Here is a 21,821-nt window from a genome sequence, read left to right as displayed (position 1 = left end):
CATCGACAATGGAAACGAAGTACTTGACGACTATCTTTTGACTTTCATTTATCTTCACGACATCGATATAGTACGATCTGTGCCTTAGTTTGCAAGAAAAGTGCACAAAAACGGCAGTACGATTAGATCGTACCTGGCGCTTTTCGCATGTACCATGTGATCCGATTAGATTGTATTTGGCACTATAAGGGTTAAGCATTTTTCAAGATTATTTATAAGCCTACCAATATATGAGAGACAAGGAACTGTAAACTCACATTATATTAGGAAGCAGGTTGAAAGCGTTACTTGTCGACTATTTGTTTTATAGTTGTCTGAAAATTGTAATTATAAAATCATTTTAACTCAGTTTTCTATTAGTAGACTAAATTACAGTATCCATCACTTGCTTTCATAAGTAAGTCATATTTACACATGTACCTTGAACACTTTCCTAAGAAACAATCTTTGGCAAAGTTAATGAAAGATGACTACACATGAATCTTATAAGATAAACAATGTAATTGATGTACATCGACTGAGTCTGCTTTTCCCAATGTTCATCTGACTTGATTTGTTTGTCTTAAATTTCTTGTTCATACTGAAATTTACAATTGCTAGTGTATATGTTTGTTAAAGTAATTGCATGCAGGACTGTAGACAGATACATGCAGAAGCCTAGAGAGATATAGCACAATATAATGTAGGTAAAATGGACATCTGTGTGTGAGTCAGTTTTTCATTTGCATGCTTGTGGGAGAAACAGCTTAAAACAACTGTAAACTTAATTAACAACAATATTGAAAGGATAAATTGCTACTCATCTTATAGAGGAATGTTGAGTGGCAGACAAGCACAATCCAGAAGGCTGCTACACATCATTCAGATATCAGACTACATCCTTCATCACATTAGACAGTAGGGGTGGAGGAAGATGGTGGTGCTGCCTATGGAAATTTACAGGGACATGGTTCGAACAGGATAGCTGGCGGGAACTTTCCCTGCAATATATACATTTTTAATCTAGCCACATGGCAGTGAGGTGCTGCAGCAGTTTCTTATCATTTTGATGGTATACATGTCATCATAAGCTTCACGGTGGAGATGGACGGGAAGTTTCCTTTCCTAGATGTGTTGGTAGAATGGAAGTCAGATGGACAAGTCGGCCATACAGTGTATAGAAAACAGACACATCTATATTTCAACGGGCGTAGCTTTCACTGTCTAACTGTGAAGAGAGCTATGCTGAGCATCTTAGTAGAAACACAACTGTTTCAGGCATGGACCACCTTGGTTCCAATATTAAGCATCTGAAGCTGGTGTTCAGAAGGAATGGGTATTCTGTTCGTGACATTACACCAACACTGTCAAGAAAACCAAGATGCGATACTGTTCAGACAAGCCAAGAGGACCAACACATAGCTTGGCTTCCATTTTGCGGTGCAACAACTGGCATGTTGTCTAAACAGGCAAGGAATCAGACCAGTCATCGGGCCACCCAGAAAAATTAATTAAGTGTTGTGACTGGTTAAAGATAATCTCGGCCTGTGTGTGCAGGAATTTATAACATTCATTGTGAGTGTAGAAATAGTTACATGGGGCAGACTGTATGGCCCTCCGGGCTGGCCGAGCAGTTCTAGGCGCTACAGTCTGGAACCGCGCGACTTCTACGGTCGCAGGCTTGAATCCTGCCTCGGGCATGGATGTGTGTGATGTCCTTTGGTTAGTTAGGTTTAAGTAGTTCTAAGTTCTAGAGGACTGATGACCTAAGAAGTTAAGTCCCATAGTGCTCAGAGCCATTTGAACCAGACTATACGGACCGTTGCCAATCGTTGCGCCGAGCATTACCTTAAATACAGGCAGTTGGATAAATCAGTGGTGGCAGAGCACAGCCTATTAAATAAGCACAAGATTTTGTTTGAACAAATAAGAATACATACTCACACGTGGACCTATTGGGATTCTGTGATTAGAGAAGCGGTGGAAATTAGTTTTTTGTGAAAACAACTTCAATAGAGACCTAGGCTCTGCACTTAGCAATGCATGGAAGTGGGTGCTTGACAAGGGAAAAACAGAGAAATACTTCTCACAGTTCACCGCGTGATGCAGTGGATGGCGTTGCGGGCAATGTTAAAATGGAGAGTGCAAGCAAAATCTATGGTCTGTATGCACCATCATGACATAATCCAGCCAGTCAGATGCCATCCTGTGAGTATAAAAGAAGGAACCTTGCCAGTTCACAACAGTCAGCTTTAGTCCATGATGACAGTGATGGAGGATATCTTTGGAAGCTCGGACTTTTTTTTGAATTTGACTTGGCAAGTTAGTCAAGACCATTTTATGCAACATATCCTTTGTTCTCTAACCCCTCCGAACTCATCCCTCAGTAGTTCCTGTCCTCCACCTACATATCCTCTTCCGTGCTCCCACTTGAGCCGTACACGGGCCTTCTATTTTGCCAGTGCACCTGCGTAGTCTTTTCTCCTCAGCAAAGGTCAGTGCTCCACCCCAGAAGGAGTCGCAGTCGGCCCTTAGTGCCTGGAGGTGACAGGGTCATTTGTATGTGTTTGGGAATTGTGCTTGTGTGAATGTATACAAGTTTTGTTGCCTCCGTGCGACGAAGGATGTAGCCTGACACCTGAATATTATCGATCAGTCTTTTTTCTTGTGCTTGTCTTTCACGCAGTGCTTCCACTGTATAATGAGTACCAATCTATCCTTTCCATATTGTTATTCCATTGCATATTAAGGAAGAGTAATGAAGCAAGTCAGCAAGCGCTCCACAGCTCTGAAATGATAATGGAAAGACTTCTTCAAGACACTAAAAGCTGCAATATCAATAATTTTAATAGGAAAGTTCTAGTAGAATGTAAATAATTTAGAAGTTCTTTTGTATGTGCCTATCGACGACTTAGCTCTTCTGCTATTCAATGACTGGTCTCCTTTGTTCCTAAATTGTCAATAACAATAATTTTTTATTGAAATGAAAAATAATTTATTTGTTTAAACAGTGTTACTGTATCATCTTTTGGCAGCTTGGAAAGACATACCTGGATGAAATGCTTTAAAGGAAACTTAATTGAATGCATTTGTTTTCAGAGTTCAGAACCAGGAGATACGCTTACAAGAGTTGTGGAAAGTAGTCCAGAAGCTTCCGACAGCAAATTTTGACAATTTACACTACCTCATTAAGTTCCTTTCTCATCTGTCACGCAATCACGCTCTAAACAAGATGACACCACAAAATATTGCAATTGTTATTGCTCCAAATCTTATGTGGGACAGTGAGACTGATGCAAATACTGTCGGGTGAGTATCTGTATCCCTTTTTTGAATATTAATATAAATAAATTTTGTTGGTAATTTGCCCTTATTTTGCATTTTATACACCACAGAAAGAGGATATCAAACAGTGGAAAGTTGAGTATGGAATAACAACAATAAAAGTGGGTATATCACTCATAATTACCAGATGAAACTAAGACAGGCTTTCATAATACTAAGTATCATCACACAGTCTGATTTCTTGTTTCTTGGTTGTACAAAACTTCGACATTCATTGCGTGCATACAGTTTCTGAATGGGAGTTTTTTTTTTTTTTTTTTTTTTTTTAGTGGCACTATTTTGTCAGTTATGTCCCTTTTTTTAATCCCTTATTTGAGGCTGTTCCAGCCCGTGTCTGCCTGCAGGCAGAGGTAGGCAGGGGCGGGCAAACAGTTCACGTGACAAAGAAACTGTAGAGTTTGCGACTGTATCTCAGTTGAACTTCCTCTTGCACGAGTAGACAAATTGTACCTGCACACATCAGAACAGTGTGTGAATGCAGCACAATTGGTCCACCTGGTTTGTTGCCTATGTTAGCTGCACCTTTCCATGGACGATATGACACATGCTTGCAAGTGCCCGTGCCCCATATGTATGTAAGAACAGCCATCGAAAGTAAGTTGTGGGCTCCACAAAACCTCAGATGTTTCTTTATTCTTCTTGTGTTAGCTCTGAAAAAGGACTTAGTTCAAAAACATAGCAAGGTGTCATCCTTTTATACGTGTTTGTGAATGCTGCTTATTGATTTTCTACTTGATGTGTAGTTATCAGTTCTCGTACAACTACACTGGAATAACATTAGCACATTTATGAAAGGACCACAGATTTTGAACATCATAAGTGGGAAAACATTATTGAGAAACATCTAATTTGGTAGTGATTCGATTTTTTTATTGTTGGTGAAAATGCAGAATTAAGGGTACTGTATGTGGAGTAATATGCAATCTGATAATGCTACACTTCCTGATATACTGTCTCAATAAATTATAATTCAGAATGCACTTTTGAGAAAACATTTTGAATCACACACAGAATTTCTCAAAATCACATGTTAGTATACAAGAACCTAAATGTGTTAAATATGACATCAGCTAAATCCAATATATTGGATGTATACACTTCTACCATTAACCTGTTGGAATGCAGGAAAATCAGACAACACGAGAGCGTAGCCTCATCCAAAACACATACCTAGCTTGTGATGTAGACTTAATAAAAGTATGCTAAAATATTAATTTTTATAGCACTTCTATCAAAACAAACAAATGTCTTCATTTAGCAGCTCTCCATTAGTGAATCGCTACTGGTAATTGATAGCGGTTTTCATTTAAACGAACTATTTGTGTGTTGTACATCTTGTTAGCCTCACTACAATTTAACACAATAAGATATTGTGCATAGTCCTGTCTCCATAAAGGTTTGAAAAAGAAATCAGTAGTTGACTGTTTGTTTTGTCAGAATGTTAATATTGAATTGTCCTTCATAGTTAATATGTTCATCACTTCTTCGTCAACTTCAAAACTCAAAACATAATGCGGCACTGTGTCCATTGTTTCAATGGTTTTTGACATTGTGGGGACTGGCAAAGGTTCTGATTCATCCTTGACTTGACTTTGTTTCTTTGTCATCTGTTCCTGCAAGACTTGATTAATTGTTATGAAATGAAAGACAAGAACACCATTGTCACATTTAACATACTCATTGAAGTTTAAGGCAGTGAGCATTTTCTTATTGTTCCATTATTTGCTGTCTTTCTTCAGCTGCAGTTCCTTTGTTTTCTAAAGTAATGTCTTCTGTAAGTATCTGATGAAAACTGGCCATCTTGAAGTGGTTTGAGATTGTGCTTACTTGTATGGAATCCGAGGCACCCGTTACAAAATATATAGTGTGCAAGATTGTAAACTTTTTCATTATAGTGTCAAGACACGCCAGCCTCTTCTGTACAGAAATCCCTGTATTTTTGTTTTAGACTTTTTATAATGCCTTGGTCAATTGTTAAAGGTGGCATGTACAACTTGGAGGAAAAAACACTACATTTATATTATATCTAAAAACAAAGATGATGTGACTTACCAAACGAAAGCGCTGGCATGTCGATAGACACACAAACAAACACAAACATACACACAAAATTCTAGCTTTCGCAACCAACGGTTGCCTCGTCAGGAAAGAGGGAAGGAGAGGGAAAGACGAAAGGATTTGGGTTTTAAGGGAGAGGGTAAGGAGTCATTCCAATCCCGGGAGTGGAAAGACTTACCTTAGGGGGAAGAAAGGACGGGTGTACACTCGCGCACACACACATATCCATCCACACATATACAGACACAAGCAGACATATACAGAGGCAAAGAGTTTGGGCAAACTCTTCGCCTCTGTATTTTATTGTTTTAAGATTTGGACAATCTACTTGAAGTATTTGTGTCCCCCGCCCCCATGTTTTGCTGTAGAATTGAAGGTGGTCATTTCTGACTGAAACTCATAGTCTAAGGACCTAACAATTTTGTGATCACAGATGGTAATAAAAAAATTTATTCTACAATTAGTTAGTTGTTAATCAAAGATAATGATGAAACCCTCAGTGATGATATCCTTTTTTTAAATTCGTAGCTATCATTTGTGTATGTTACACACCTGAAATCTGACGTTAGAGCAAAGCACTGGTAAGTTTTTGGCAGTGCCTCAAGGATATGCTGTCATTTGTTTCCATATGCTGTCATTACATGGAAAAGAGAAAATATGACTGTCAACATATGCTCGTACAGTTCATCTCCTAAATTTAAGGATCCTTATTTCACTACCAAAACTAAGTAATTGATGTGCATATTTTTGACATTTGAGCAGTCATTAAGAAACAACAGAAAAAATTGACACAGGTAAAAAAGGGGGGGGGGGGAGTACTGGATACCAACTGAGTTGACTAATCGTACAGGAAGACTCTGCCATTGTGACTGGTTAATTTCAGGATCATAGTGATAAACCCAGTTTTCATCACCAGTAACAACCTTTGAGAGAAAGTTTGGATCAACTTGAAGCTGCTGTTTCAGTTCATTGCAGGCTTCAGCTCAATATTGCTTCCGTTCACCTTCAAGCAGGTGTGGCAAAAACATCACTTCAATCCTTCTCATGTTGAAATATTGTTACAGAGTAGATTCACATGTACAATAACTTATTCGTAATGCGTGCAATGGTTTGACTACAATGTTGCAGAATCGGATCCATTGTTGGCTAAACATTTTCTAGTGTGTTACCAGTGATGGCTGACCAGAACATTTGTCATCATCAGTTGACATTTGCCCATTTTCAAATGTTTACACCAGTTGTAGGTTTGTGTCGGATCTAAAGTATTGTCTCCAAAAGCTTGCTTCACCCTTTGGTGAGTGTGTGAAGTTTAAAACAAAACTTTTTACAAACAGGCTGCACTTTGGGGTCAGCTATCACAAAACTGTAAACTCAGTTAGTCGTAACAACGGAAATGGTGTTCACCAACATCTAAGTAAACTACACAGTTCACAGCTTTTTGCCCTACTAATTCAAGAAGAATGTATGGAGGAACACCTAGTGGTGTTTCAGGGTACTTGTAACATTAAATTTTCGGAGCTTTTGTATACCCATTCGTATAAGTGTGAATCTGTATGTGACGGTATATTCCAAGTTACTTTTGTAGAAAATTACATGTTAGTATGACCATAAATCTTACGGCCCCTTTTTCTTTTCAGAATGAATATGAACTCGGCCAATATCCACAGCAGTGTAGTGGATAGCTTGGTCACATACGCTGATTATTTCTTCCCCGGAGGTAAGCTTTTTATTACTTTTGTTATTTAAAGGAATGCATGAATAACAGTGTTGTGTGATATGTGAAGGTAAAAGTGATAGAAAAGTCGGTCTTGTTGTCAGAAATGCTCATCTTATGTGTAAACTTAAAACTGCTCACTTGATTATAGGGAAGCAATTCCATAAGCAGCTTGGTTTAAAAGTTCCATACACCTTAACTCCTCCTGCCTCAGCATTTTGGCCTTGTTGCAGTGTTACATATGAGAAGGGTGTGTACTTCAGGGAAAGCAGTGCTGTGAATAGAATCACTGTGATGCCAACTGCTGCTGCAGCGTTCAATACAGTAACGTGACCTTTGACTTGTGCAGTGCGAGTGCAAGGGATACTTGAGAAACTATGAGTTAGCCACAACAATAAGCTATGTCTTTGCTTAAAATTTAAAATTTGAATTTTTCATGAAACACTGGAGGAAATAGCATGGATTCCTAGCACTGCATAAACTCCTACTGTGTTCGAACAAATTTAGTATGAGTTCTCATACAGTGCCAGTATGTATGGATATATAGACATTTATGCTGATTTTTTTATGTAAAGGTAACAGAAGATGAAAGTGTCCTCCAGAAAAATATTACTTGACTGATCCCAGTACAATATTTTGTTTGTTTATGGGATATGGTATTGATTTACCAAGTAGGTTGAAAATGAGCAGTTCAATCACTGTTCACATAGTAGAATAACAGGTAAAAAAAGTTATCAGATTTTAGTCAGTTTGAAAACATGATGGCTATATTCAGATGAAACAGCCAAGAAAATTAATCAAAACTCAAATACCAAACAAACAAAACTTATCGTAATAAAGTGATTGTAATTTTTATCATAAGAATAAATTACAGCGGCAAGACCCATGCTGGTGATAGTACCATCGGATGTCATAGATCGCATGACGAGCGGATGCTCGAGAATTGGATAGAATCATGATAGCTATTTTTTGTTCATATTTTAGTTTTTGTTGCCCATGATCTGCACCCTAGAAGATATTTCAGTCCATATTTCACAGTTGTTTTTATTGTTTAAATCCTTTGTGCATTAAATAAACTAAGGTAGGTCATTCTGATAGTACCAATGAAAGTTAACTAGATCCCAGGTCAATCAAGATCGAACAGAATGAGAGATTTTCTGAATTATGGCATAAACTGTTTGAACCATTAGTTGTGTTAAAACAGCCCACCTGTTTAGACAACATTTTAGGTTATTGCTGTTCAGTTAAAACAATGAAGAAAGTACATTTACAGTTACCACACAGCTTGTACAGATAGTGAGTTATATGGAAGATTCACATGTAAAACCAAGAACGTGGTTCTAAAGATGTACATAGGGTTAAATAAATAAATACAAATAGCAGATGCACTAATGGAATGTGAAGGATGGACATTTTCCTTTATGAAACGCATGAGTAAATGACCCTGTACTATATTTGTGAATAGCTGCCTCTATCTTTTCATGTGGAACTTAGAGTTGCTCACCATCCTTGAAGGCTCTCCTTCATGATGGGGCTATGCAACATGGTGTGTAAATGAGTAAATGATGATTATCGCAGGAACAATTTTGCAGTTTGATACTACTCTCATAGTGCTATAGAAAGGCTACCGGGACATCCTGCTTCAAATGTTGAAAAATCCTGATGAATGCCTGGCTATGAAAGATAATGCTTTTCCATTTATATTGAGAGTGTTGTGAAGTGTAGATCATAAGAGTACCAAAGACATCATAAGAATGTGAGTTAAAATATTTATGAAATGCTATATCTCTAGCTGGTAGTGGGAACTGTTTATTTTAAATTATGTTTGCAGCTGAATCGATATATAATAGGAAACAGCAAAATTGGTTGATTGAGGGGGCAAGTAAGAAAGAACTGCCTGTCCACATTTTTTGCACGCACTGCCACCCTGCACCCCCATTCTCATTCTAATTCTCATTCTAATTCTCAGATGCTGTACTTTATGCATTGTATCAGTGTTCTACCACCACAATTCTGCCTTTAAATGAACAAACAAGGATTATATTTTTGATCTGTGTTAAAGTATTTATAGTATTCCCCTAATAAAAGTGGGATTACAAATAAGGCTACATTCAAAATCTCCTTGAAACAATTCTTGCTGTCACAGTTCGTATTAAATACTTGGATTATAACACTGCGTTCTTTTTACGTTAAAATACATGCATGCTAGCTAATGCACAGATGATACATCTGCTTTCACAGTTAAACTTTTATCTTTTTCACAGTGGGTATCACAGATGTAAATGTATTCAGGGTGTATACGCCCTGGGACAACCAGGAAAACCTGGAATTTTTTTCAGCCAGGAAAAACCCAAGAATTTTTTAGAGTTCTTGGAATTTTTCATTGTTTTAGTTGTGAACAAAATTTTTGTAATTTTGACTTTTAAGAATTGATACTCTCACAAAGAATTTTGCTTTAGTGCGCTACTGCAGAATAATACTGCAGCAGTGAAACATAAACAAGAGAAAAACACCAGTATAAAACTTAAGGTGCAAAGAAAATGCTCCATTTACAACAACAAAACACAATGTGCACATAAACGTCCATCAACAGCAAAATATGTCAAAGGCCTTAGACCAAAGATTTGTTTGAGCAGTTACCAGCTGGCTCATGCACAAGCGCAGAACTGAAGTCATGTACAAGCAATGCCTTCTCCCACTTCTCACTACTTCAAGTGTGGCTGGTAGATGTATAAGCGGTAGCTGCAAGCAGCCTGATGCTATCTGGAAAAAAAAAAAAAAAAAAAAAAAAAAAAATTCTGGTGCACCCAAGCTGCCAGATTGGCATAAGTGCAGAGCAGAGTAGTAGTGGGGAGTAGTCTACATGTGATTACTTTTCATGATTTTGCTATTCACTTTTCAATTACAGCTCTCATACCAAATGAAATCAAAATGGATTTCTGTGGCTGATAGTTATCAAATAAATTAAAATACATTCCTATAATTATGGAAAACTCAGTTTTCTGGTTTTATTTCCACATTATCGGCAATCAAAAATTGTTTTGTAGAACAATGAAGTTACTTTTGTCAGTTTGCTAAAGAAATTTGGCTTTTATTAATATTTTCTGCAGAGGTGGTCAATTTATTTGAAATGAAGTGTTTCATTCCACACTATTAGCTAGTTTCAACTGTTCGCTAAATTTAAAGTGCATGTTTTCATCTTCTGGCACATGTGACATTATGCCGGAGGGATAGTATGATGGGAGTGGCAGACAGTGAAGTGTTGCAGTTTAGATTGAGGGCAGGAGAGAAGGTGCGGAGGGGGGGAGGGAGTAAGTAGTGGAAAGGAGAGAAATAAAAAGAAATTAAAAGACTGGATGTGGCAGTGAAATGACGGCGGTGTAGTGCTGGAATGGGAATAGGGAGGGGGCTGGATGGGTGAGTACAGTGACTAACGAAGATTGAGGCCAGGAGGATTACAAGAATGTAGGATGTATTGCAGGGAAAGTTACCACCTGCACAATTCAGAAAAGCTGGTGTTGGTGGGAAGGGTCCATATGGCACAGGCTGTGAAGCAGTCATTGAGATGAGGGATATCATGTTTGGCAGCGTGTTCAGCAACAGGGTGGTCCACTTGTTTTTTGGTCACAATTTGTCGGTGGCCGTCATGCGGACAGACAGCTTGTTGGTTGTCATGCCTATTTATCTCCTTTCCGCTACTTACCTCCTCCCCCATCCGTACCTTCTCTCCTGCCCTCCATGTAAACTGCAACACTTCACTGTCCGCCACTCATACCGTACTATACCTCCCTCTCCCCGCCCCAGCCTCCTCCTTACCCCCACCCAGTCACCACCTACATCATGCACTGGTGCTGCTGCTCACAGTGTAGTTTCAGCTCTGTGAGACTGCAGACGTGTGTGCAAGTTGTGTTTGCGTTTGTGTGTGTGTGTGTGTGTGTGTGTGTGTGTGTGTGTGTGTGTGTGTGTACTGCTTACAAAGGCCTTAATGGCCGAAAGCTATAATTGTGAGACTCTTTTTGTTGTGCCTATCGCGACTCAGCATCTCCGCTATATGGTGAGTAGCAACTTTCCTTCTCTGGTATTGTTACATTCCATCCTGGATTTTTCATTGTTTGATTTAATATTTTTTGATCACAAGACATGTTTCAACATGTATCTGGTACCTCCTCTTGGATTGACATTATTACTTAATTTGTGTTGTTTATGTCTTAAAATTACAGAACATCATTCTTCAGTAAATTACGGGCTGGTAGCATACCGTGTTGTATCATTGCAACTCCCCACAAGGCCTTATAATTACTCCTGGAGTAGAAAATAAACTGCCATTTATACAGTTTTTTGGCTTCGTATGTAACCTTATTAATTTTCATACAGTGTGAAAGAGTCATGAAAAGCTTATTGTTCTTAGTTCTGGTGTATACAAACAACTTTTTTTTTAATTTTTGGAAGAAATTTGTATTCCTTCTTATTAGCTTTTTTCAGTGCTGTTTGGATGTAAACTTGATCGGAAATACTACAGGACTGTATTGCAGAGTATGAATTTAAAAAAAAAAAAAAAATCTGCGTTAAAGTCACCACATAGCAAAAAAATTAGGTTACTTTGAGTATAGAGTCTAGTTTTGAAACAAATGTTGTGACAAGGACTGCTTGCTAATTTTGCTTTCCTTATGTAGACAGGATATGATAAAACTATTGCCGTAAGTACAGTAACTTCATATGTCCCCTCCGAACAATATGCCGCAGTGCTGCACATGGTCGCATGGTACCCCTCTTCAAATGAAAATCCAAACAGAAATGCTACGAAAGGTGTATGAGCAGAGAAAACACCAATCACAGACTACCTGTGTCATCGTAGCTGCGCATGCCCAGTAATGCCTGCCTTCTGGTCCTCTGTGAAAACTGCTTGAACAAACCTACCTATAACCGGTCATGGGAAAATATTGCGTATTGAGGATTGAGAAGCGTCACTTCCAAAGTGAGTCTCCTTCTGCACAAGATGAGTAATGTTATATGCGTGAGGACCAGCTGCTTAGAAAACTTTCAGGCCCAGAAGACCAGACATTTATGTCACCATTTAAAATTTTACTGGCACATTTGTGTTTGATATATCTTAAAAGATATGACCAATATTATAAGTGATAGCTTAGTTTTTCTTGTAGATATACTATAAGTATATTAATTTAAATGATTAACTAAAAAGTTTGTTTGTTTGCACTACTTAAGTTATGTTGCTATTGGCTGATGACATCAAGTGTCCTATGCTCTGAATATCTGCTGTAATTTGCTGGTGAGATAATGTGACAGGAGCTATAAATGATTGACAGAAGTGCATTACAATCTCAATTTCAGTGTTTTGGAAACTAATGTGCTATTTCAATGTTTTTCGAAACTAATGTGCTGTGTTTGGTGGAATTCATGTTTATACTTTTGTACTATGCAAATATGCATTGTACATGTTGCTGCTCATCAAATATATTTCCAAATTGCATTATTTTTTGGGGGGTTTCGTTTCCTAAATTACCATGAAGATCTACATCAGTGTATAAAACTATTACCATTCAGTGCATTGATAAGTTTTATAGTTCTTAAGGAAAGCATACTTTCATTTAACATGGAGAAAGTTTCACGTGGTAAAATGTTTATTTTCACCCAGGGAAAAGAACGCGTTTTTAACCGGGAAATCCGGGAAAAATCCTGGGTTTTTCCCCTCTTGTCTGCTTATACACCCTATTATTAAATGAATGCAGCATTTTCCCATTTGGAAGCAGTTTAATTAAATGTAGTCTGAGCAGAAAAATTCTGTATTCATTTGTTAAAATTTTACTTTTTGGCTGTCTTGTTCTCCGAATGAAGGTAATGCACCTAATGTACTTACCCAATGAATGATGGCCACAAATTACTGATTCCATCTCTTTTTCAAGCATGACATATTATACGTCTGTTTAAATAAAAAGTAATGATATGAATATAATAGAGGGAAACATTCCACGTGGGAAAAATATATCTAAAAACAAAGATGATGTGACTTACCAAACGAAAGCACTGGCACGTCGATAGACACACAAACATACACACAAAATTCTAGCTTTCGCAACCAGCGGTTGCTTCATCAGGAAAGAGGGAAGGAGAGGGAAAGACGAAAGGATGTGGGTTTTAAGGGAGAGGGTAAGGAGTCATTCCAATCTCGGGAGCGGAAAGACTTACCCTCTCCCTTTCGTCTTTCCCTCTCCTTCCCTCTTTCCTGACGAAGCAACCGCTGGTTGCGAAAGCTAGAATTTTGTGTGTATGTTTGTGTTTGTTTGTGTGTCTATCGACGTGCCAGTGCTTTCGTTTGGTAAGTCACATCATCTTTGTTTTTAGATATAAATAAAAAGTAAGTTTAATACCTAATTTGAGGTGCTAATTTTTCTACACTAGTGTTAACCAGTTATGCAAACTCAGGAAATGAGAGCTTATTTCCTGAACAGAGTACCAAAATAAATAAATAAACTGGTGCCAAAACACCAAGATTAAACTTCTGAAACAGAAAATAACATTTAAAGAATTGACATAACTGGAATAACCCATTCCAGTACACAAAATATTTAGTACATAATATGACTATCCACAGTGCATGAATGTACAAATTCCAAACTCTGTTAATGGAGACAGGGGCACATTCTGAAAATTTCACAAAAGTTGGGCATAAGAAAAGCTGAGTAAAGAAAAGCAAAGATGGAAGCCCTCAGGCAAATGATATTTTATCCGACACTCAACCAACCTTTGCTCTCAAACAATAGTGTCATACAAGTAGCATTCATAGCTCCTTTTCTATTTTTTAAGTATTGTGTTTGGTAGTGTTATGAAGTCAGAGAGACTGTTAATGCATATTTTGTCAAATTATGACGAAATTTAAGATGGAATTATATTAACAGTTAAGCATCATTAACTCTACATATCAGTCTTAATCTCAGTATGAAGTCCAAAATGCGTGTCCTCTTTCGCCTGCACTCAAAATTGACGAACTTGCCAGCACAGACTGTGTTCTCCTGATAATTCTTACACCATGAATCAATAAATTCTGACTAGTGTAGAGGAAAGGGACAGCAGAGAGGGAAACAGGTTTTAAAGGCTTTCCCCACTGCGAATAACTATGAAATGTAGCTGAAAATTCAGTATCAGAACAGTTAATTGAAGAAATTATATTACTCTTTCTAGAATTCTTCTGGCTGCCTGGCTTCTGAAAGCCATCTAACAGTTTTTTGTTGTGGCACTGTTTATGCATTAAAAAACAATCAGATGAATAACATTCTTCTGAAAATTCACTAAATCATTAACAGTCCTTCTTCCCACACTATATTTCCTGATTAACTTTTCATCACAGGTTTCTAGTCTCTCTCTGTGTCTGTTCATATTCCTGTTCTTTTAAAGTACTACCCTACATGCCATTACTGTTACAGTTTTCAGTGCCAGTATGGTTTCATCTCTTCTGCAACTCCCTTTTCATCACAAAGAAATTTATGTCTGACTGCCTTTATTTGACATCATATGCGTTGGATATGAGCCAATAAAAACCTCAAAACAAGAAAACTGCACAGAACTGTCAAAATGCAGGGAAAATTACATCTCTGTATGGATGGTTGCTGTAGTAAAAATGACGCTGAAACAGATGTATGCATTTAATAGTGAGTTGATCTAGACTTCTCATGAGAAGTTGCATTGAAGGGAGCAATGAGGGAGTGGAAAACTGACATTCTTCTCCTAGCCATCAGTTTGGTTGCTCCTGAGTATAGTGGATGGACATGCTATTCATTCTCTTACTGTTTCAAAGAAGGGCCCAATAATTAAAGGGTGATTCAAAAGTCCCTTGACAGTTTGGGGAAACACATTTTTATTACAAAATGGAAGTTGCAGCTTCATTACAAGCACATGGGGGGGACATGTCAATACATTTCAGTGTAGTGACCCTGCAAATCTGTGCACAGCACCCATCTATCTTATGTGCACAAAACACTGTTGCCAATATTCCTTTTGTTATTGTCCCTGCTGAATCGGTTATTTACTCTATTAACTTGTTTACCCTTTTAATCTTTAACTGGTACAGCTTTGACTTTATAAAATCTCAATAAAAAAAATCCAAGGGCATCATGTCACGAGAGTGGGCAGCCGATAGTCTGAAGTGATATCCGAGCAATTCATCTACGAGAAAATGTTTCCTCCAAGTAACCCCGAATGATGTTTGCAAAGTGCAGAGGTGCGCCATCTTGTTGGAAAACAACAGTCTTTTATCCTATCCTTTTCCAGTTGTGGTTCCAGGTACTGTTGAAGCATGTTCCTATTGTTGTCTTTTCGACAAACATGAAAGGTCTGTCTGTATACCTTTGTTTTGATCACTCCCATCCACACATTCCCTTTAAGTGTGTCATATCCCCAATTCTGGACTATATTTGGCTGTTCATCCAACCAAATGTGACAGTTGTGCCTATTCACCTTGCCACACGTGTGAAATGTGAATTCATCACTGAACAGTGTTTTCCATTAGGTGTTCATCCTCAGTTGCTTGTACCAGGTCTGCACACATCGCAACACCAGCAGCAGTGTCTTCAGCGTCATGGTGATGCATAGTTTGCATGTGGTATGCATGGTTATTAAATGTGAATCTCACTGTGTGCCACAGAGTCGCTTGGAGGACATTTAGCTCCTCACCGAGCTGTCATGTTGAGGCATTTGGACTCTAGTTGATAGCATGCTGTATGGTATCTATGGTCTCTGGTGATGTTGCTGGGTCCCAGAATGTACTCCATCAGCAACACTCCCTAGTCTTTTGGACTTCTCTGATAGCTTTCCTAGGTGGACCAGGCTTTCTGAACTTCGCAAACCTATAGTGTTCGAACAGAGCATTAGTAGTTAGCTGCCTGATACAGACATGTCAATTAAATATCGATGTGTAATGTTGCAAAGCAGTATGAAATGGAATATAGTTTACCAGTAAAGGAGAACACATACAGAACACTAGTGTGAACCATTGTTGAGTAGTGGTCATGTGTTTGAGATCTGCACAAGGTCGTATTTAAGGAAGACACCACAGCAATTCAGAGGTGGACTGCTAGATTTGTTACTGGTAGGTTTGAACAACATGCAGATATTACAGAGATGCTTCGGGAACTCAAATGGGAATCCCTGGAGGGAAGCATTCTTTTCAAGGAGTACTATTGAGAAAATTAAGAGAACTGGCATTTGAGGCTGACTGCAGAACATTTCTACTGCTGCCAATGTACATTTCACGCAAGGACCACGAGGGCCAGATTAGAGAGATTAGGGCCTTTTCGCAGACACAGAGACAGCCGTTTTCCCCTTACTCTGTTTTTGAGTGGAACAGGAATGGAAATGACTGTAGTGGTACAAGGTACCCTCTGTCACACACCATATGGTGGCTTGCGGAGCATGGATGTAGATGTAGTTGTATGCAAAACACACCAGTGACAAGGCACAGTCAGTACTTTCACCACACAACAGCAGTTGTAATGTTACCAACAATAGTGCCATTGGAAGCGGAGTTACTAAAAACATTTTCCATAATTCCTTCACCAAAGAAGATGTAAATATTCCAGAATTTGAATCAAGAACAGCTGCCAACATCATTTATTTAGAAATAGGTACCCTGAAAGCAATTCAAGTCACTCAGTAAAGGCAAGTTTTTCATGTATACTGGAGCTGATGAAATAGCTCCATTTTAGCTACCCTGTAGAGACTGTGAAAGATCTGTACCTAAAGACTGGAAAGTTGCATTGTTCATACCAACATACAAAAAGGCAATAGAAGTAATCCACTGAGTTAAAAGGCCCATATCACTGACATTGATTTGCAGTAAGATTTTGGAACATATATGTGTTTGAGCATTATGAAATACCTCGAAGGGAAAAAAAATTGTTGCCACAGCCAGCACAGATTCAGAAAATATCGTTCTTCTGTAACACAACTGATGCCTTATTTACACAAGGTAATGCATGCTATCAACAGGGTATCTCAAGTTGATTCCATATTTATAGATTTACAGAAGGCGTTTGGAGCATCTACATCTACATGACTACTCTGCAATTCACATTGGCAGAGGGTTCATCGAACCACAATCATACTATCTCTCTACCATTCCACTCCCGAACAGCGCGTGGGAAAAACGAACACCTAAACTTTCTGTTTGAGCTCTGATTTCTCTTATTTTATTTTGATGATCATTCCTACCTATGTAGGTTGGGCTCAACAAAATATTTTCGCATTCGGAAGAGAAAGTTGGTGACTGAAATTTCGTAAATAGATCTCGCCACGACGAAAAACGTCTTTGCTTTAATGACTTCCATCCCAACTTGCGTATCATATCTGCCACTCTCTCTCCCCTATTACGTGATAATACAAAATGAGCTACCCTTTTTTTGCACCCTTTCGATGTCCTCTGTCAATCGCATCTGGTAAGGTGCATCATCTCAGTTGTGTGACTAGATTCAAGATTTACTTTGAGAAAGGTTACAGTTGATGTGAAGTCATAAAGTGATTTGCGTTGTCTTCCCCCGATAAGTGCTACAGGCCCTCTTCTGTTCCTGATCTGTGTAAACAATTTAGGAGACAATCTGAGGAGTCTTAAAATTGTTTTCAGATGATGATGCAATTACTGCCTAGTAAACTCGGCAGATGATCAGTATCAATCACAAAATTATTTACACAAGGTATCTGCATGGAGCGGAAAGTGGCTGCTGACCTTGGACAATTAAAAGTGTGATGTTCTCCACATGACTACCAAAAACATTTCATTAAATTGTGGTTACATGATAAATCATACAAATTTAAAGGTCATTGACTCAACAAAATACATAGGAATCATCGTTAAGAAAAAATTAAGTTGGAGCCTTCACACAGAAAATGTTTGGGGAAAGCAGAACACTTACAAGGTGCAACAAAATCTACTGAAGAGACTGCCTACCCTATGCCTGTCCATCTTCTTCTGGAGTATTGCTGTGCTATGTGGGATCATTACCAGCTAGGATTAATGGAGGACATTGAAAAAGATCAAAGAAGGGCACCTCATTTTGTATTATCGAAAAATAAGAGGAGAGTGTGATAGATATGATGAGTTAGTTGAGATGGAAATTATTAAAACAAAAGTGTTTTTCATTATTGCTAGAAATTTTCAAAGAATTTCCATCACATATTTTCTCTCCGAATGCAAATAAGGTTTGTTGGCTGCAACCTGCATAGGGAAAACAACCATTTTGATGAAATAAGATAAATTGGAGCACATGTGGAAAGACCTAAGTTTTATTTTTTCTCAGATGCTGTTTGAGAGTAGAACAGTTTGAAAATAGTCCAAAAGTGGTTTTATGAACCTTCTACCAAACACTTAAGTGTGAATTGCATAATAGTCATACACGCTGATCAGCGAGAACATTATGTCCACCCCTGGTGCGGGTAACAGGGACAATGCATCATTGCATGGAAGCAATGAGGCCAGGGTAGGTCGCTGGAGGGAGTTTGCAGTACCGCACGCACACAAACACACACACCACCTAATTCCCGTAAGGGGAGGGGGGTCAAACATGACCATCATGAAAGGGTGTACATTGTCTGCAACCAGTGTACGGTCCTCCTCGGCCATCATGGTACCTAGCATGAGCTCCACTGAACCCAGGGGTGCCCATGTGAATGTTCCCCAGAGTGTAATTGAACTGCCACCAGCTTGTCTCTCTTTCACTGTAAAGATGTTAGTGAGCTGAGCTGTTCCCGTGGAAGATGATGGGTTTGTGCCCTCCCCTTGGCATGATGAAGAAGGTATCGGGATTTGTCAGACCAACCATGCAATGCTCCGCCACTGCACCAATGTCCAGTGCCAGTGATCATGTGCCCTATTCAGTCACAGCTGCTGATGTCGTGGTGTTAACTTTGGCACATGCATGGGTCGTCGGCTGTGGATGCCCGCCATTAGGACTGTTCGGTGAACTGTGTGTTCAGACACACTCACACTCAACCCAGTGTTAAAGTCTCATTAGTTCTGCCACAATTCGTTGCTGTCGTGTTTTACCAGTCTGCCCAGCCTGCGATGTCCGACATCTATAATGAGGGGTGGTTGCCTAACTGCACGACATGTGGACATGGTTTCACCTTGATTTCGCCTTATGTTGCTTTCCTCACAAGTTTCTTGCTCTAGAAAATCCACAAAAGAAGAGACGGAAATAAAACTACTAGAGAGTGGTCGGCACAGCAATACCACAAAGCTGTTGAGGGAGGCTAGACCACTGTTGCACAACTCTCTTGAGTCAAAATCCCAATCTACCGTATTTACTCGAATCTTAGCCACACTCGAATCTAAGCCGCACCTGAAAAATGAGACTACAAATCAAGGAAAAAAAAATTTCACGAATCTAAGCCGCACCTGAAATTTGAAACTCGAAATTCGAGGGGAGAGAAAAGTTTTAGGCCGCACCTCCAAATCGAAACAAAGTTGGGCATTGTAATATGAGACACAATTAGGTCGAATAATTGACGATACAGTTACAGTAGTTTGGTTCGAATCGTAAGCTTAGCAGTTAAGCTTTACCAGGTAGCCATTCATTGCTATGTGTCAGGCTCTCCATCAGTATTTATACTGGTACCCTTCCTTTTTCACGTGCTTCGTCTGGTTTGAATTGATGGCTTATTTTTCTTTGATCTGATAAGTGCCGTTCTCTTTGTTATAGGTGTTTAAGTCACTAAGCTGAAAATGCAGTACTGTACTGTGTCATGCAATGTTTGTCGCATTCTGATTGTCTGTCGCCGCTCGCGGCATTGTTTTTATATATATATAAAAACAAAGATGATGAGACTTACCAAACAAAAGCGCTGGCAAGTCAATAGACACACAAACAAATACAAACATACACACAAAATTCAAGCTTTCGCAACAAACCGTTGCTTCATCAGGAAATAGGGAAGGAGAGGGAAAGACGAAAGGATGTGGGTTTTAAGGGAGAGGGTAAGGAGTCATTGCAATCCCGGGAGCGGAAAGACTTACCTTAGGGGGAAAAAAGGACAGGTATACACTCGCACACACACACATATCCATCCGCACATGCACAGACACAAGCAGACATTTGTAAAGGCAAAGAGTTTGGGCAGAGATGTCAGTCGAGGTGGAAGTAAAGAGGCAAAGATGTTGTTGAAAGACAGGTGAGGTATGAGTGGCGGCAACTTGAAATTAGCGGAGGTTGAGGCCTAGCGGATAACGAGAAGAGAGGATATACTGAAGGGCAAGTTCCCATCTCCGGAGTTCTGACAGGTTGGTGTTAGTGGGAAGTATCCAGATAACCCGAACGGTGTAACACTGTGCCAAGATGTGCTGGCCGTGCACCAAGGCATGTTTAGCCACAGGGTGATCCTCATTACCAACAAACACTGTCTGCCTGTGTCCATTCATGTGAATGGACAGTTTGTTGTTGGTCATTCCCACATAGAACGCTTCACAGTGTAGGCAGGTCAGTTGGTAAATCACGTGGGTGCTTTCACACGTGGCTCTGCCTTTGATCGTGTACACCTTCTGGGTTACAGGACTGGAGTAGGTGGTGGTGGGAGGGTGCATGGGACAGGTTTTACACCGGGGGCGGTTACAAGGGTAGGAGCCAGAGGGTAGGGAAGGTGGTTTGGGGATTTCATAGGGATGAACTAAGAGGTTACGAAGGTTAGGTGGACGGCGGAAAGACACTCTTGGTGGAGTGGGGAGGATTTCATGAAGGATTGATCTCTTTTCAGGACAGGACTTGAGGAAGTCGTATCCCTGCTGGAGAACCACATTCAGAGTCTGATCCAGTCCTGGAAAGTATCCTGTCACAAGTGGGGCACTTTTGGGGTTCTTCTGTGGGAGGTTCTGGGTTTGAAGGGATGAGGAAGTGGCTCTGGTTTTTTGCTTCTGTACCAGGTCGGGAGGGTAGTTGCGGGATGCGAAAGCTGTTTTCAGGTTGTTGGTGTAATGGTTCAGGGATTCCGGACTGGAGCAGATTCGTTTGCCACGAAGACCTAGGCTGTAGGGAAGGGACCGTTTGATGTGGAATGGGTGGCAGCTGTCATAATGGAGGTACTGTTGCTTGTTGGTGGGTTTGATGTGGACGGACGTGTGAAGCTGGCCATTGGACAGATGGAGGTCAACATCAAGGAAAGTGGCATGGGATTTAGAGTAGGACCAGGTGAATCTGATGGAACCAAAGGAGTTGAGGTTGGAGAGGAAATTCTGAAGTTCTTCTTCACTGTGAGTCCAGATCATGAAGATGTCATCAATAAATCTGTACCAAACTTTGGGTTTGCAGGCCTGGGTAACCAAGAAGGCTTCCTCTAAGCGACCCATGAATAGGTTGGCGTACAAGGGGGCCATCCTGGTACCCATGGCTGTTCCCTTTAATTGTTGGTAGGTCTGGCCTTCAAAAGTGAAGAAGTTGTGGGTCAGGATGAAGCTGGCTAAGGTAATGAGGAAAGAGGTTTTAGGTAGGGTGGCAGGTGATCGGCGTGAAAGGAAGTGCTCCATCGCAGCGAGGCCCTGGACGTGCGGAATATTTGTGTATAAGGAAGTGGCATCAATGGTTACAAGGATGGTTTCCGGGGGTAACAGACTGGGTAAGGATTCCAGACGTTCGAGAAAGTGGTTGGTGTCTTTGATGAAGGATGGGAGACTGCATGTAATAGGTTGAAGGTGTTGATCTACGTAGGCAGAGATACGTTCTGTGGGGGCTTG

At 39.6% G+C, this 21,821-nt stretch overlaps 1 protein-coding gene across 7 annotated transcripts in view; it reads left to right on the top strand.

Annotated features, from left to right (window-relative positions):
• Positions 1-21,821, top strand: part of LOC126092496 (rho GTPase-activating protein 17-like) — a 313,454-nt gene that overhangs the window by 219,150 nt on the left and 72,483 nt on the right. For all 7 annotated transcript variants that reach the window (XR_007521344.1, XR_007521345.1, XM_049908117.1 and 4 more), the window contains exons 10-11: positions 3,079-3,288; positions 7,020-7,099. Coding sequence is in view for 5 of the 7 variants with exons in the window: in XM_049908117.1 (XP_049764074.1) it covers positions 3,079-3,288; positions 7,020-7,099 (290 nt within the window). In the remaining 2 variants the exon portion in view is untranslated. The remainder of the gene's footprint in view (positions 1-3,078; positions 3,289-7,019; positions 7,100-21,821) is intronic.

Source organism: Schistocerca cancellata, chromosome 7 (assembly GCF_023864275.1).
Source record: "Schistocerca cancellata isolate TAMUIC-IGC-003103 chromosome 7, iqSchCanc2.1, whole genome shotgun sequence".
Taxonomy (NCBI): domain Eukaryota; kingdom Metazoa; phylum Arthropoda; class Insecta; order Orthoptera; family Acrididae; genus Schistocerca; species Schistocerca cancellata.
Note: the sequence above shows the minus strand (reverse complement) of the source record. Positions and strands in the feature narration are given on the sequence as shown.